Here is a 15,438-nt window from a genome sequence, read left to right as displayed (position 1 = left end):
GAAACAGTTCATCATCCAAGCAAATGCTAGTGACATTGCTGTGGGTGCAGTCCTCCTCCAGGAAAACAATGACAGGGTCTTACAATCCTGCACGTACACCTCCAGGAAACTCACAGACACAGAACGACACTGGGCTGTGTGGAAGAAAGAGCAATTTGCTGTATGGTAGGCATTGATGCCATTTTCTGGAGGGGAGTAAAGTGCTATTTGAAGTGTGGAGACACCATAAAAATCTTGAGGCACTTAGGACTCCATGGAAATTATCCCCTAAGCAAGTTCATTGGGCACAACATTTCAATAGTTTTAATTTCTCCCTAAAGTACCTTCCTGTGGAAAAGAGCTTCTTAGCCGATGCCTTGTCCAAGATGCCTGAATACAAAAGCCACCACAAAGAAATAGTCAATGTCATCATTCCTTCACCACAAATGACTTCCCTTTTTTTTATTGAAAAGTTTTACAAAAACAAAGTTTTACCCCCAAATCCCCCACCCCAAAACCACCCACTCTCCCCCCCCCACTTCCCAGAGCTAAATACAGGATTATAGTTACAATAATCATATTCTAAATAAAAATTATGCAAGTATACAATTAACCAAATTCATAATGTGCTTTAACTCCCCTTTAACATAACTACAATCAAAGTACCAATAACAATATCCCACTAAAATCTACTCATAAGCTAAATGGAACTTTTTAGTCCCATATTTGTTCTAAATATAATCTATCCATCTCCTCCAAACTGAAATATATCTTTCCTGTGAATGATCCTTCAAATACACAAAAAATCTTAGACATCTCTGCAAGATTCGAAACTTTAGACACCCATTCTTCTATAATAAACAAACTATCCTTTTTATATTCAACATCAAATTAGTTTCTTTAACATCACAATCTACAATAATACCCCATTATCCAATAGATTCAAAATAAGACTAGCATCCCCAAACCTTTTCTATCAAGGTACCTATGCATATTTGTAACAAAATTCTTTCATATATTTTCTGTAAGAACAAGTCTGTCTCTCATATTCCTTTCCCGCCATAATTCCAGATCCTCCTTCAAATCAAAAAAAGCTTTAGGCAAAAAAGTTTTTAGAGGATCCCTTCTTGTCTTCAAACGGCCAGTCCCTCATCATAATAACAAATTTATAATCCAGTTCGATTAGTCTCTGATGTAAAAATTTAAAGAATTTTTACTATTGTTGACTTGGAGCATATAATCCAATAAAAAGAACTTAATACAATATGTGTCTCTTGTAAACAAACAACGTCATTTTTATGTTGTTTCAGACTTTCTTTCTTTTCTATGATGAATTTGTCAGGAACTTCACCATCTCTGATGACCATGAGCCTTTGGAACATAGCCTAAAGATCAGCTATTGCTCTCTTTGGACGTACTCCCCCCACAAGCTCTAAGACAGCCACATCTTGCGTAACTGGACCAGTTACAGACTTTTGTTTTTGCTCTTTTTCCATACGCTTATATGCAGCTCTTGTCATCCTCTGTTCTTTTGGGTCTTTCTTTAATGCCAAACTCTGCTCCATAGACTCCGCCTGCCGCATCTCCTCAAGAGGCAATGACATTGCCCCTTCACTCAGTTGTTTATCTTCTTGTCTTACTTCTATTCTTTTGATTCGAGGAGACGGTGGTGAGCCTGCTTTCAGGACCTTAGTATAAAAATCTTTTGCTTTTAAAATTGTATCCAATCTGTATCTGGTCCCTGCATAATTTACCACAATTCCAATAGGTATTTCCCATCAGACAGAAAGGCAAAATCTTTCCGTTTTCTAAGAATTTTTGGAGGTATCTCCTTTAAAATCATAATATCTTGGCCTGCAATTTGAAATTTTTCCTGATAAAAAGCCTGGATAATAGAATTTCTGGTTAATCTCCTGGAAAAATAAATCACTACATCTCTAGGTAAATTTTTTTGTCTAGCAATCCAGGAGTTAACCCTAAATGTCTTATCCATTTCCTTAAGTAATTCTTCAGGTTCACATTTCAAAACAGGAGCCGCTGCTCGTGCCACTTCCCATTCCAAGTCTTCTTTAGGATTCTCTTTGAGGCCTCTGATACGCAAAGCAAACTCCATATTTTTATATTCTAATATGGTAAGCTCATCTTCTGTTCTGTCAATCTTAGCCTCTGCTCTGTCAATCTTCTGTTCAGCATCAATGATTTTATTTTCCAAATTCTCCACATACTCCATAGCTGAGTCCACACGATCATCCAGGCGATCTATATGTACAGCCAAACCCTGAAGTGCAAGCACTATATCTTCCCTCATCTGGTTATTTTGGTTAACAAATTCTTCCCTTGTTTCCTTTATTTCCTGCTGCAAAACTTGTGTTAATTGCATCACAACTCGCTGACTATCTGTCAGTGTGAATGCAGGAGGTAGGGGGGAGGATGGTTGTACTGTAGGTTTAGAGATTGGAGGCCCTCCCCCACGTCTCGCAGCCATCTCTTAGGTTTCGATTTTCTCTTTCAAAGTTCAGGGGGAAAAAAGAAAAAGGAAAAAAAGAAGAAAAAGGGAAGAAAAAATAAAAATTCTTGCAAAGTTCTTAACCTTCGATAACAGGCTTTCAAATAATCAAAATCCGATACTGGGTAAAGTCAGTTGCAAATTGTATCTCTTGCATTATAGCAAAATATAACAGTTTTCACTTCGCATAGGAAAGAAACATTCCAGCGCCATTTTTACTCCATTTCAAGCTTGGAACTTGAAGAAGATAATGAAGCTGAGTTAAAGTTATAATCCAACTTAAAAATTCAGATCTTCCTGCTTTGCTCTGCCTGCTTCTCAAAGAACAAAATACTCACAGTCCCATCTAAGCAGCAGGTGCAGTTGTCACGTCTGGTTCCGCTCCTTTTGGAGCGAAAACGTCCTGAGAGCGGAGAAAGCCTGGGCTCCGAGGGGGCTCACCCTGTTATCCCCCAAACTACTTGGGAGAATCACAGGGGAGCTCTACCTCTACCCAGGCAGGCTCGCCTCTCCCTCTTCTCCTGAGGGAGAAGCTCCAGCGCCGCGGGACAGCTGATTTTCGCTGCCTCCGGGCGCTTTGATGCTTCCCAGGATCGGGCCGCTTCGAAACGCCGCCATTCGGCACGGCAGCGCTACTGGAAGTCCACCACAAATGACTTTTCAATTGACTACTAGGCACCAAGCTCAAAAGTGATCCACCAGTCCCAATAGCTGCTTAACCCAGCAGCTCAAAGACAAGTTAAAGTCTGACCCATGGTTCAGAGCCAACAGACTCATAAAAATGAACTTGCATGGAAGGGATCAAAACTCTACCTTCCTAGCACTCTTAGAATCCAAGCCCTACAACGGAGCCATGATGCTAAGCAAGCTGGTCATTTTGGTTTCATGAAAACCTTGCATCTGGTGAGGAGGCAATTTTGGTGGCCAGAGATGAAGAAGGACGCTGAAAATTATGTTAAGAGCTGTGCAATCTGTGCAGCCATGAATTAACATCTTGGTAAACCCCCTGGATTATTACAAGTTGCGGACCCTTTCCAACCTTGGGAAGAGATAGCAATGGACTTTCTCAGAGAACATCCCGAGAGCAGTGGGAATACATTGATTTGGACTGTTGTTGATCTCTTTTCAAAACAAGCTCATTTTGTAGCCTGCCCTGGACTTCCTTCCACCCAGAAATTAGCCAAGCTGTTCCTGAAGCACATCTACCAGTTCCATGGAGCCCCAAAAAGATTATATTAGACAGGGTTTTTTTAATTCCAGCAAAATTCTGGAGGGAGTTCATGAAATTGATTGGATTGACCCAGGGTCTTTCCTTGGCTTTTCATCCTATTATGAAAGGAGCTGGTGAACGAACAAACACAATGGTGGAGCAGTACCTCAGATGCTATGTGTCAACTATCAGCAGACTAACTAGGCAACCTCCTGCCATTTGCTGAAGTGGCCTACAACAATACCATGCATAGCAGTACTGAACTTACTCATTTTAAAGTAGCTATGGTCAGGGAATTTGTTCCCATGCCTGAATATCCTAAGGAGTCCTCCCTCCTCACAGACCTTGATTGAATGGATGACATTGTTACAAAGAGCTTTGGCAAATGTCAAGCAGGTTTTAAACCAAGCCGCTAAAATCCACAAGGAGCAAGCCAACAAGCAGCGATCTCCTCAAAACCAATTCATGTTGGAGAGAAAGTATATCTCTTGACTAAATATCTAAGGTTAAAACTACCCTGTAAAAAGTTGGGACTTAAATTTATTGGCCCTTTCCCCAATGTAAGAATCATAAATCCTGTCACAGTTGAGCTTAAGCTTCCCCGGCTTTTGGGAAAGGTTCATCCAGTATTCCATTGCAGTTTATTAAAGCCGGTGACAGATTCAGCCTTGAGACCAATCCCTGGCAAAGCACCAGATCCAATTCTAGTAGGAGGGGAGACCTACTATAAACTAAACACATCCTTGATTCTAGACTGCATTAATGGAAGTTACAATATCTAATGCAATCGAAGGGGTTTTGCTTGTCAGAGGCTACCTTGGTTAATAGTAGTGAAATAAAGGCAGACAGATTAATATGAAAGTTTCGTGATAAGCACCCCCAGGAGCCTAAATAGCCTCCAGTACATAACTGATAGAAAGATCCCTAATATATATATCTATACTTGTATTGCAGGAACTTCTTTTTTTTAAGGAGGGCCCGAGTGTCAACTTCTGCAACAAACCTAGCTGACACCATCTTTGTTGTTCTCAGTTGCCACATAAAGAGAAGGGGGGGGATTAGATTGCTTTTACTTTTATTAGACTAAACATAGAATGATCCCATGGGAACCAAGGTCATTCTTACTGGACCCTGAAGGCAGAGAGAAGAACTGTCAAGAAGATCGCCAAGTGCACTTATTGGATAATGTGATCAGTAGCATAATAGAAGGGAGGGAATTGTTACATTTAATTACTTTGAATCTCTGGGGGAAAGTTTAGAATTGGTTTCACTTTTAATTGTGCCGATATTATGTATCCAATAAATATGTTCTTTGAGAAATTCTCAAGCCTCAGAGGTCTAATTTATTCGGCTTTATTAGTCGAAACCTTGACACCTGACACTAACCCTATCCCTATCCATCACCCTCCTTCTAATGCTAACCTTCACTGTCTCCCCCACCCTAACTCCTAATACTAACCCTCACCTTTACCTTCACCCTTATCCTAACCATAACCATAACTGTAACCCTCATCCACCCTCGCTCTCACCCTAACCCCATTTCTAATGCTCTCCCCCACCCTAACCCTAACCCTTACCCTTACACTCCTCCTCACCATAACTGTAACCATGGCCCTCACCCACCTTCACCCTGACTCTAAATCTAACCCTGATGCTATCCCTGACCCTAACTTTAGCCCTAGCCCTAATGCTCGCCATCAATCTCACTCAAACCCAAGCTACACTCAATGACCTCTAGGGAGGTAGGCAAGCTACGGGCTTTCACTGACAAAAATCCAACTGGCCCGACTCCAGGTAGCTGCCCAGGTTCAGTTCCAAGAAAAGAAAGATGGGTCCATTCATCTATGTGTGGACTATAGAGGGTTAAATGCTGTGTGTGTGGAAAATGTTTACCTCATGCCCCTAATAAAAGATATGCTGGCTCATCTGGGAAAGGGGAAAATCTTCAGAAAGTTAGATCTGCGAGAAGCATATTACCAAGTTAGGATCAAAGAAAGAGATGAGTGGAAGACCACATTCAACTGCCTCTTAGGGTGTTTCCAGTTCAAGGTTCTCCCATTTGGATTGCAAAGAGCCCCCACAGTATACGGCTGATAAATGAGGTGCTGCACAAACATTTATACAAAGGGGTGCTGGTATGTTTAGATGGCAGAGCATGTCAGGCTGGTGAGGGTGGTACTAAACAAACGCTGCACTCCCTAGCTATGTGCTAAACTTTCTAAATGTGAGTTCCATCAAAGCAAAATTGACTTCTTAGGTTACCGCATATCCCACAAAGGCATAGAAACGGACCCTGAGAAAGTGGTCCTGGACTGGGTTCCACCCCACTCTAGAAAACAACTTCAGAGCTTTTGGGGATTTGTAAACTTCTATTGGCAATTCATCACCTCATTTGCAGAAATCTCCCTCCCCATCACAAACTTGCTAAAAACAAAAGGGGGGAGAACCGACTGCCCAAGCCCAGCCATCCGCTCCAATAAACAATGGAATGCCCATTGTTTGTGACTGAGATGGTCGTAAAGCACCCAGACCCAAACGCTCCTTTTGCCATCCAAGCTGATACCAGTGATGTGGCCACAGTGGCAGTCCTCCTACAAAGAAACCAGGAGGGGCCCCTGCGACTATGCACCTACACATCCAAAAAACTCACCAACACTGAGCTTCGGTGGACTGTTTCAGAAAAAGAGACATGCAGTATGATGGGCATTGCTCACAAAGCGTTATTTTTTGGCAGCGGCTAAGGCTCCTTTCAAGGTTTGGATAGACCACAAAAATCTGGAGGCCCTAAAAAGTCCCCTGAAAGCTGTTGCCCGAACAAGTCCAATGGGCACAATACTTTACCTGCTTCAGTTTCACTGTGAAATACCTCGTGGGGAAAAAACTTTCTAGCTGATGCACTATCTAGAATGCCTCAGAACCAGAAATAATCAGACCAGCCACCCCTTCCCACCAACTCATGGCACTAATAACCACCAGGGCACAAATTAGAGTGAAAGCCCCCAAACAGAAGGCATTGAAGACACCTTCAAAAGAGCCTTGGAGGGAGACAAATGGTTCCAGAAACATAAAGATGAGTGCACCATGAGAAATGGTTTGGGGTAGGTGGGAGCTAAATCGTACGTCCTGAAAAGCCAAAGACTGATAATTCTAGAGAAAAGCCATGACTCTACAAGTGCAGGACATTTTGGGTTCATAAAAATGCTCCATTTAGTCAACAGTTTTGGTGGCAAACCTAGAGTTTTCTACAATGTCACAGGAATCCTGGATTGGCTGGCAATGATCCAGACATTGGAGGGAGGGATGGGGAACGTTGGGTTTGGCTTTTTGTATTGATGAGCGGGAACTTCAGTTTCCACCTCACCTTCCTGCAACCATCTTTAGTAAAAGTCCTTTTCACTTCAATCAATTGGAGTCGAGAGTCTGCTTTTCTAAATGATTGTTTTGGGGCAGGTCTGACACTGCGGGCAATTGTCTGCACATGCACCAACTGCCGCTGCCACAAGCCCCTGCCCCAGTACCAGTCGCTCCCCCCAGATCTTCACGGAGGCCACAATCCAGTGGATAATTGCTGGCACATGTCTTGACTGCCCTTGCCACGATCCCCTGCCTCTAGCACCCAGGACTCCACAGAGGCCATGACCTTGTGCACACTTTCTGCCCCACCTGCTGCTGATGCAAGTCCCTGCCCCAGCATTAAACTGGTCCTCCCAGGCCTCAATGATGACCATGATTCTGGGGACAGTTGCCAGAGAATGCCCCACTGGTGGCTAACATGAACCCCTGTCCTAGCGCCTTAGTCATCATCCCAGGCATCTGCCCCAGCACAGAACTGGTCCTCCCCAGGCCTCCACAGAGTTATGCAGACTATTACCTGTAAATGCCTCACCTGCTGTTGCCGTGAACCACTGTCCCTGCATGGAAGTGGTCCCCCCAGGCCTCCATGGAGGGCACGATTCTGCTAGCAATTCCTGTACTCTCCCTACCTGCCCAGTTCTAGAGTAACCCAGCCAGTCCTCTTTGGATGACAAAAATCTGTGGGAAATTGCCTGTGTTATATGCCACTGCCATGAGCCCATTCCACCAAGTTGTTTCCCACAGGCCTCCATGGAGGCCATGATCCTGCAGGTCTGTACACGCACTGCCTGCTGCTTCTATTAGCACCTGCCCCAGTGCTGGAGACTCTGTCCCATTGCAGGAGGCCTGCCCCAAGGCCTCAATGTAAGCCACGATCCTATGGTCAATTGTTCATTCACATCCACCTGTGGCTGCTCCAAGCCACTGCCACCAGCACTGGAGTCACCATTCCTACAAGGCCCTGGCTCAATGCCAGAGTCACCCCCTTCTAGACCTCCATGGAGGCCATGGTCCTGCAGGCGATTGCCCCAGCACCTGAGTTGCCTTCACCAGGCATCAAAAAGCTACAATCCTGCAGGCAGTTGCCTGTGCACTGCATGGCTGCCACTATCCCAGTATTGGAGTTGCCTCCCACAGGCATCTACCATGATCCTGCAAATAATTGCCCACCTAACCCCATCTTGCATTGCCCCAGCACCAGAGTTGCCCCCCCCCCAGGCTACAATCCTTCAGGCAAATGCTCATGGATGCCTCGCCTGCTTCTGCCCACTTTCCAATACCCAAGCACCTGCCTCAGTGCCAGAATAACTCCCTAGGCATCCATGGAGTCCACCATTCTGCAGGTAATTCTCTGTGCACATCCTTCCTGTCTGCCATGATTCCCTGCTGCCAGCACCGGAGTCACCATCCCAGGGCTCCATGGAGGACATGACCCTGTGGGCAACTACCTGTGCATGCCCTGCCTGCTGCTGTTGCGATCCCCTGCTCCAGCACAGGAGTGACTCACCCCCAGGCCACTATAAGGCTGCAATCCTTCAGACAATGCCCAGTGTAAGACCTGCTTGCTGCTGCTGCAAGCTCCTGCTCCAGCACAGAACTGATCCCTCCCAGGCCTCAACAGAGGCCACAGTTCTGTAGGCAATTGCCCGTGCACGCTCCACCTGCCTCTGCTGTGAGCTCCTGTCCCAGCACTGTAGTTGCTCTCACCAGGCTTGCACAGAGACCATCATTCTGCAGACAACTGCCCACACATGTCCCGCATGCCACTGCTGTGACCCCTGACCTAGTCAGAGAGTCAACCTCCCTAGGTGACACAGAGGCCATTATCTTGCAGGCAATTTCACAAGCACGCCCTGCCTGTCGCTACTCTCAACCCCTGCCCCAGCACTGGAGTTGCCCTCCCCAGGCATCCAAGGAAGCCACAATTATGGGGACAACTGCCCACATACGCTTTTCCTACCACTGCCATGAGTTTCTGTCATCAACATCAGTCACACCAGAACTCCCGTGGAGGGCATGATCATGTAGGCAACTGCCCACACAGGCCCCCCCTGCTGCTACTGTGAGTCCCTACTGCCAGTGCCAGTCACCCCCCCCCCCAGGCCATGATCCTGTGAGTAGTTGCCCACTCATGCCTATCACTGCCCTAGCACTGGACTTGACCCTCCAGGCATCCAAGAAGGTCATGATCCTGCAAGCAACTGCACACACAGCACCTGCTGCTACTGTGAGCCCTTGCCACCTACACTGGAGTATTCCCTCTCCAGGCCTCCATGGGGACCATGAGCCTGTAAGCAATTGCCCTCCCATGCCCCACCAGCCATTGCCAGGACCCCCTGCCCCAGTGCTGGAGGTGCCCCTCCCAGGGCCTTTATGCCTGCAGCCACCACCACCTTCTGCATCCCCACCATCCAAGGATCCCCTGCCCTCAATGTTACGCCTGCAGCCAAGCCTGCCCATCTCCTGTGAGTAAACAGTGTTGGAGAAGCAATGGGGGAGGTATTGGGCGTGGGTGAAGGTTTGGAGTGAGTGGCTGGGGATGAGGGTGCCACGCTTATGTGTCTGTGGAGGCCCAACTCTGGAGGAACACCAGGGGTCCCACAGCTGTGCCAGAGAGGCTAGGGTTAAGTAGGCATGGCATTATGACAATGCTGAATTGTCCCATTCTGCTCTGAGGAATTAGTCCAAGGCCTAATTTCACCCAGTAAGCTTCACTGTTGAGACAGACATTGAAAAGGAAATAATGTCACGTAATCATTTTCTCCCTGGCCTGGAGAAGCAGGGAAACCATTTTTTTTCAGGTTATGCTCTTTCTTTGAGGAGTTAGTCCAAGGCCTAATTTGTAATGCTATGAGGCCCGTTATAGCAAATATAGAATTCACTTTTTTTCTTTGTTGATTTTGCATCCCAGTTATACAAATATTTTACTTTTATCCTGACTTTTTAATGAACAGATTTTGCTCTTTTTCAATTTCTTGAAATCAAACATTTACTACAGAGAAAATCAGTAAAAAAAATAGAATGTAGGCTGTAGAAAATTGAGATATAATAATTACCTAATGGTAATTCAGAAATGAGTTCTTGAATGTGGCAAAAGTATACTGCATTAAAAACTAGCACCCTTTAATTTTTTTTAAAAAGACACTTTTTCTTTTTATTAAAGTTTTACAAAAACAAAATTTTACAATATATCCCCAAATCCCTCCCACCCCAAACCCACCCACTTCCCCCCCACTTCCCAAAGCTAAATACAGGATTATAGTTACAATAATCATATTCTAAATAAAAATTATGCATAATATACAATTAACCAAATTCATAATGCGCTTTAACTCAAAAAAGACACTTTTTCGTATAAATTTTATTAGTTTTTATAGAAGAAGACTATTGAGCAATTAATTAACATATTGTTTATGATAATTAACTATTATCTATTATTGTTAAACACATGAACCCAGACATTATGCTGTTTGCTAAATATTGAGAATGTTATTTGGAAAAACCCCAACCCCAACCTTAACCTTAATCCTAACCCTAACCCAAATCCCAGCCCTAACCCTGACCTCACCTTATTCCTAATATATTCAAAGTTACATATCACATTCCTTTCTCTCTAACTCGTTTTTCTAGCCATTGATAGAAATTATCCCATGTTCTAAAATACACTGAGTCTTTCTCTTTTATCTTTAAAGTCAATCTGTCTGTTTCTGCATACTCTAACATTTTCTTAATTAGTACTTCTTCAGCTGATAAATTTTCATTTTTCCAATGTTGGGCAAATACAATTCTTGCTGCAGTTAGTATGTGTAGAATTAAATATATGCAATCTTTCTCATAATTTGCTCCTATTATTCCTAACAAAAATAATTCTGGATTAAAGTCTATTTGCTTTTTAGTTATTTTCTCCAACCATAAATGTATTTTAACCCAAAATCTTTTTGCTTTAGGGCATGTCCACCAGATATTATAATAAGTACCTGGTCTTTGTTTGCATTCCAACAGTTGTTTGAAGTATTTTTAAACATTTTTGCTAATCTCACTGGTGTCATATGCCATCTGTAAAATATTTTATGTTTTCTTTATATGCCACTGCTTTAGTTAATTTAACATTTCTTTCCCATAACATTTCCCAGTCTTCTAATTCTATATTCAAAGTTTTTTGCCCATGTTAACATTGTTTCTTTTACTTGTTCTTCCTCCATCTTTAAGTTTAACAGAAATTTATAGTTTCTTAATCAACTTTTCATCTGTTTTTAACAGCATCTGATCAAATTCTGTCTGTTCTTTATAGCAGGGCTTTTCAACCTTTTCACCCATTGTACCACTTTTAGGATAAGGCAATATCCGAGTACCACCAGTCGCCCCCACAAGGTGTCAAAAACCTGACCCCCCAAAAAAGGAAAAAAATGATAAAGTACAAGTAGTCCTCGACTTACAACAATTCGCTTAGTGACTATTCGAAGTTACAACGGTACTGAAAAAGTGACTTATGACCATTTTTCACACTTATGACTGTTGCAGCATCCCCAGGGTCATGTGATTTACATTCAGATGCTTGGCAACTGATTCATATTTATGACATTCACAGTGTCCCTGGGTCATGTGATCAATGACCGTGTGTGTGTGCGTGGCATGGCCAGCTTATCACTCAGGTTGCCGGGGGCCTGTGGGGGGGAGTCCGTGGGTCTCTGGTGGGGGGGGTGCCTTCCTTCCCTCCCTCTCTCCCATTGTCCCTTCCTTCCTTTTCCTTCCTTCCCTCTTTGTCTCTTCCTCCATTCCTCCCTCCCTTCCATTGTCTCTCCCACCCTCTCATTGTCCTCCCTCTCATTGTCCTCCCCCTCCTTCCTTCCTTCCTTTCTTCCCTCTTTGTCTCTTCCTCCTTCCCTCCCCCCTTCCATTTCCTCTCCCTCCCTTTGTCCTTCCTTCCTTCCTTCCTTCCTTCCTTCCTTCCTTCCTTCCTTCCTTCCTTCCTTCCTTCCTTCCTTCCCTCTTTGTCCCTTCCTTCCTTCCCTCCCTCCCTCCCTTCCAAGCAACCTGCTATTCCAAACTACAAATACTGCACCTCACACAACCTGCCCATCTCCCATTTTCAGGCACATACATTACGAACCAGCTACTTCTCCCAATCATTTTTCCCCTACCAGAGCCCATCGTTCTTCCCATAGCGCTCCCCAGCGCTGTCGAGAGATACCCATTTCTGGCCGCACTGCTACTGTTATCAAGTTAATTTTCACCCGCCCAAAGGAAGAGAGCGATGCTTTTCTCCCTCCTCCAAAGGAAGGGAGACAAACCCGAATTGCCACCAAGTCACCCTTCCTTCGGGTGAAGTAATCTCCTTGCAATGCAAAACCGCGGGGGCTCCGTGAGCAAAGGAGGAGAGCAGCCAAGCAGCCTGCTAGTCCAAACTACAAATACTGCTTCTTGGGATGGAGTGGGGTGGGGACGGAGAGGAAACGTCTGGAAATCATGCAAAAACATTTCCTCTTATTATTGCTGTTATTCTTCCAAGTTGCAAAGGAAAAGCAGAAACAGCCCAGCCACGTAGGTCAAGCTCGGCTCTCTTTCTCTCTCAAACGCGGTTCATCAGGAGCTCTGGTGCTTCCCACGCTTGCAGCGGGAAGACTGGAGGCTTTTCCACCGACCTGGGGCAACTTTGCAAAAAACAGCAAAACAGCACGGAGAAGCGCAGCTCAGCGGTACTTGCAACACCCTGACCCCGCACTCCCGCCCCGCTCACTCGCTTGCTTTCCACTCGCTTGCGGGATGCTCGGAAGCCAGTGTAGGGCGCTTGGAGCGTGGGGGGGAAGAGGTGGGGGGAGGCGGGAGGAGGAAGGCAACACCGCGTACCACCAGCCAGGTGCTCGCGTACCACTAGTGGTACGCGTACCACCAGTTGAAAAGCCCTGCTTTATAGAATCCCATTGTTTTAGCATCTTTTTTCACATTATTGATGACAGAAGCTTATACATTTTATTGATGTTAATGCATATTATTACTGGTTTTCAAATCTGCAATAAACAAAATGGAAATTATTCTTGGTGAAAGTGTGGGAACTGTGCCCTTGAAATATGCTCCTGATATTTTTCCCACTGATCATGCTGGTTAGACTTGCTGGGTAGTTTAGAAACATTTGAAGGTCACATTAACATATATTTGCACTGTACAGTGTTCAATTTTTTTTCTATTCAGCAATACCTAGCCATTATTGTATTTTATCTTACTTAAAATATAATAGCATAGCAGCAAGTTTTTAATTTTTTAAGTACATTCTTAAACAAACAAGTAAAAATCCTCTATTATGGAACATAGAATAATAATAATAATAGGGTCTTCTAGTCCAATCTCTTGCTCAAGCATACAAATGGCTACAATCCTTTTATGCTTTACATAATTTTCCATTTGGCTAGGTACACCGACTTAATTTTTTAAAAAAATTAGACAGCCACACTATTAGGAATTCGATCTGGGGAAAGATAATAATAGGGAAGTTTTTTGTTCCTGTTACGTTCAGCAATGAAACTTGCAATTCCATCAAGACTCTTGCGGAATTTCTTCATGGCCTCTTTCACTGGCTTCTCTATGAAGTGTTCATCTGGATACATTCCCAGAAACACCTGCATGGAGAAGACCAAAAAAATGCAATATGTTGGAAAAAGTTGACAAGGTTTTACAAAGGTTATGATCAGAATATACCAAAGAATATACCAACAGATAGTAGTTGCTGGATCCTTTGATGTAGGTGACTGAATTCAAAACACAAAAGCTATCTACTAGTTCAGGGGTAGGCAACCTCAGCTCTTTTATGACTCATGGACTTCAACTCCCAAAATTCCTATGCTGACTGAGGAATTCTGGGAGTTGAAGTCCATGAGTCATAAAAGAGCCGAGGTTGCCTACCCCTGTATTAATTCAATGTCATTGTTATCAGTACTCAAGCTGGTTGCTCTTGCTGTCATTATTTAAGTACAGGGAGTTCAAACTGCCAGTCCATGGGCCAGATGCATCCTAGCAAAACCGTGCCCACCCCATTGCCGGCAATGGTAAAAAAGTTGCAATATGTTGCAACACATCATGTGACTTTGCGAGTTTGACACCCCTGCTTTAGTACATTTAACCTTTTATATATTCTATAGTGTTGTGCCAAATTTTTAATTCATAGATTCAATTCAAAGATAATTTGATCCAATCTCCAAATCAAATTAATTCTCTGAATGGTCTTGTTGAAATTTTCTTGTTTCTATTTCATTGTTTCACTCACTCCTTTCTATTTATATAGATACCCATCTTATGCAACTTTACAGGTATCCAACCTCACTACTACAATGCTTATGAACAAAAGAGGCCAGGTCTTGAAGCTTTTTAGATGGCTAGAAAGACTGTTCTCAAGAGTAGGGCTCTCTATTGAGAAAGTATGGTACATCTTTGGATGTAAGAGTTTATCTGCTAGTTGGGTAATCCCCCCAAATTTAACAAAACAAATACAATGCTTCTGAATCAATTCAGTGCATGCATATTAATTTGATGAGGTGACGGCGTTTTTTTATTTCTAATATTGGCAATAATGTAACCATACTGTAAAAACCAAAGAAGTAATGCCTACTGCAGGCATGTCAAACTCGCAACATCACGTGACATCGCGCGACGTATCGCGGTTTTTCCCCCATTGCTGGCAATTTATTTATTTATTTTTATTTTATTTATTTAATTAGTTTTCTATACCGCCCTATTCCCGAAGGACTCAGGGCGGTTTACAGGGCAGCATATAAAAGACAATATAAAAAGATAATATAAAATTAAAATGAATTAAATTAATTAAAGCCCAACAATTAAAACAATATTAAAAAGCTAAAACCCCTTCAGTCCAGGCCTAATAGATCGAAAAGCCAGGTTTTCAGGTCCCGGCGAAATGAACGCAGATCGGGGGCGGTCTGGAGTTCCACAGGTAAAGCATTCCAAAGGGCAAGCGTGCCCACAGAAAATGCCCTCCCTCTGGGGATCACCCGCCGGCATTCCCTAACCAGCGGCACCCTAAGGAGGCCCTCTCTATGGGAGCGCACAGGACGATGGGAAGTTGATGCTGGCAGTAGGTGCTCCCTAAAATAATCCGGACCTATGCCATGTAGGGCTTTATAGGTCATCACCAGCACCTTGAATCTCACCCGGAGGGCAACTGGAAGCCAATGCAGCTCGCGGAGAAGAGGTGTTACACGGGAGTATCGGGAGACTCCCATCACAACTTGTGCGGCTGCATTCTGCACCAGCTGAAGCCTCCGAGTGGTCCTCAAGGGCAGCCCCATGTAGAGAGCGTTGCAGTAGTCTAACCAGGAGGTCACGAGTGCATGAGTGACTGTGCATAGGGCATCTCGGTCCAGACAGGGCCGCAACTGGC

At 44.0% G+C, this 15,438-nt stretch overlaps 1 protein-coding gene across 2 annotated transcripts in view; it reads right to left on the bottom strand.

Annotated features, from left to right (window-relative positions):
• Nucleotides 1–13,000: 13,000 nt before the first annotated feature.
• ALOX5 (arachidonate 5-lipoxygenase) overlaps nucleotides 13,001–15,438 on the bottom strand; it is a 97,442-nt gene continuing 95,004 nt past the window's right edge. For both annotated transcript variants that reach the window (XM_083357544.1, XM_083357543.1), the window contains exon 14: nucleotides 13,001–13,663. In XM_083357544.1, the coding sequence (XP_083213670.1) occupies nucleotides 13,484–13,663 (180 nt within the window). In that variant the 3' untranslated portion in view covers nucleotides 13,001–13,483. The remainder of the gene's footprint in view (nucleotides 13,664–15,438) is intronic.

The sequence above is a fragment of the Vipera ursinii genome (assembly GCF_947247035.1).
Source record: "Vipera ursinii genome assembly, chromosome: 3".
NCBI classification, from domain to species: Eukaryota; Metazoa; Chordata; class Lepidosauria; order Squamata; family Viperidae; genus Vipera; species Vipera ursinii.
Note: the sequence above shows the minus strand (reverse complement) of the source record. Positions and strands in the feature narration are given on the sequence as shown.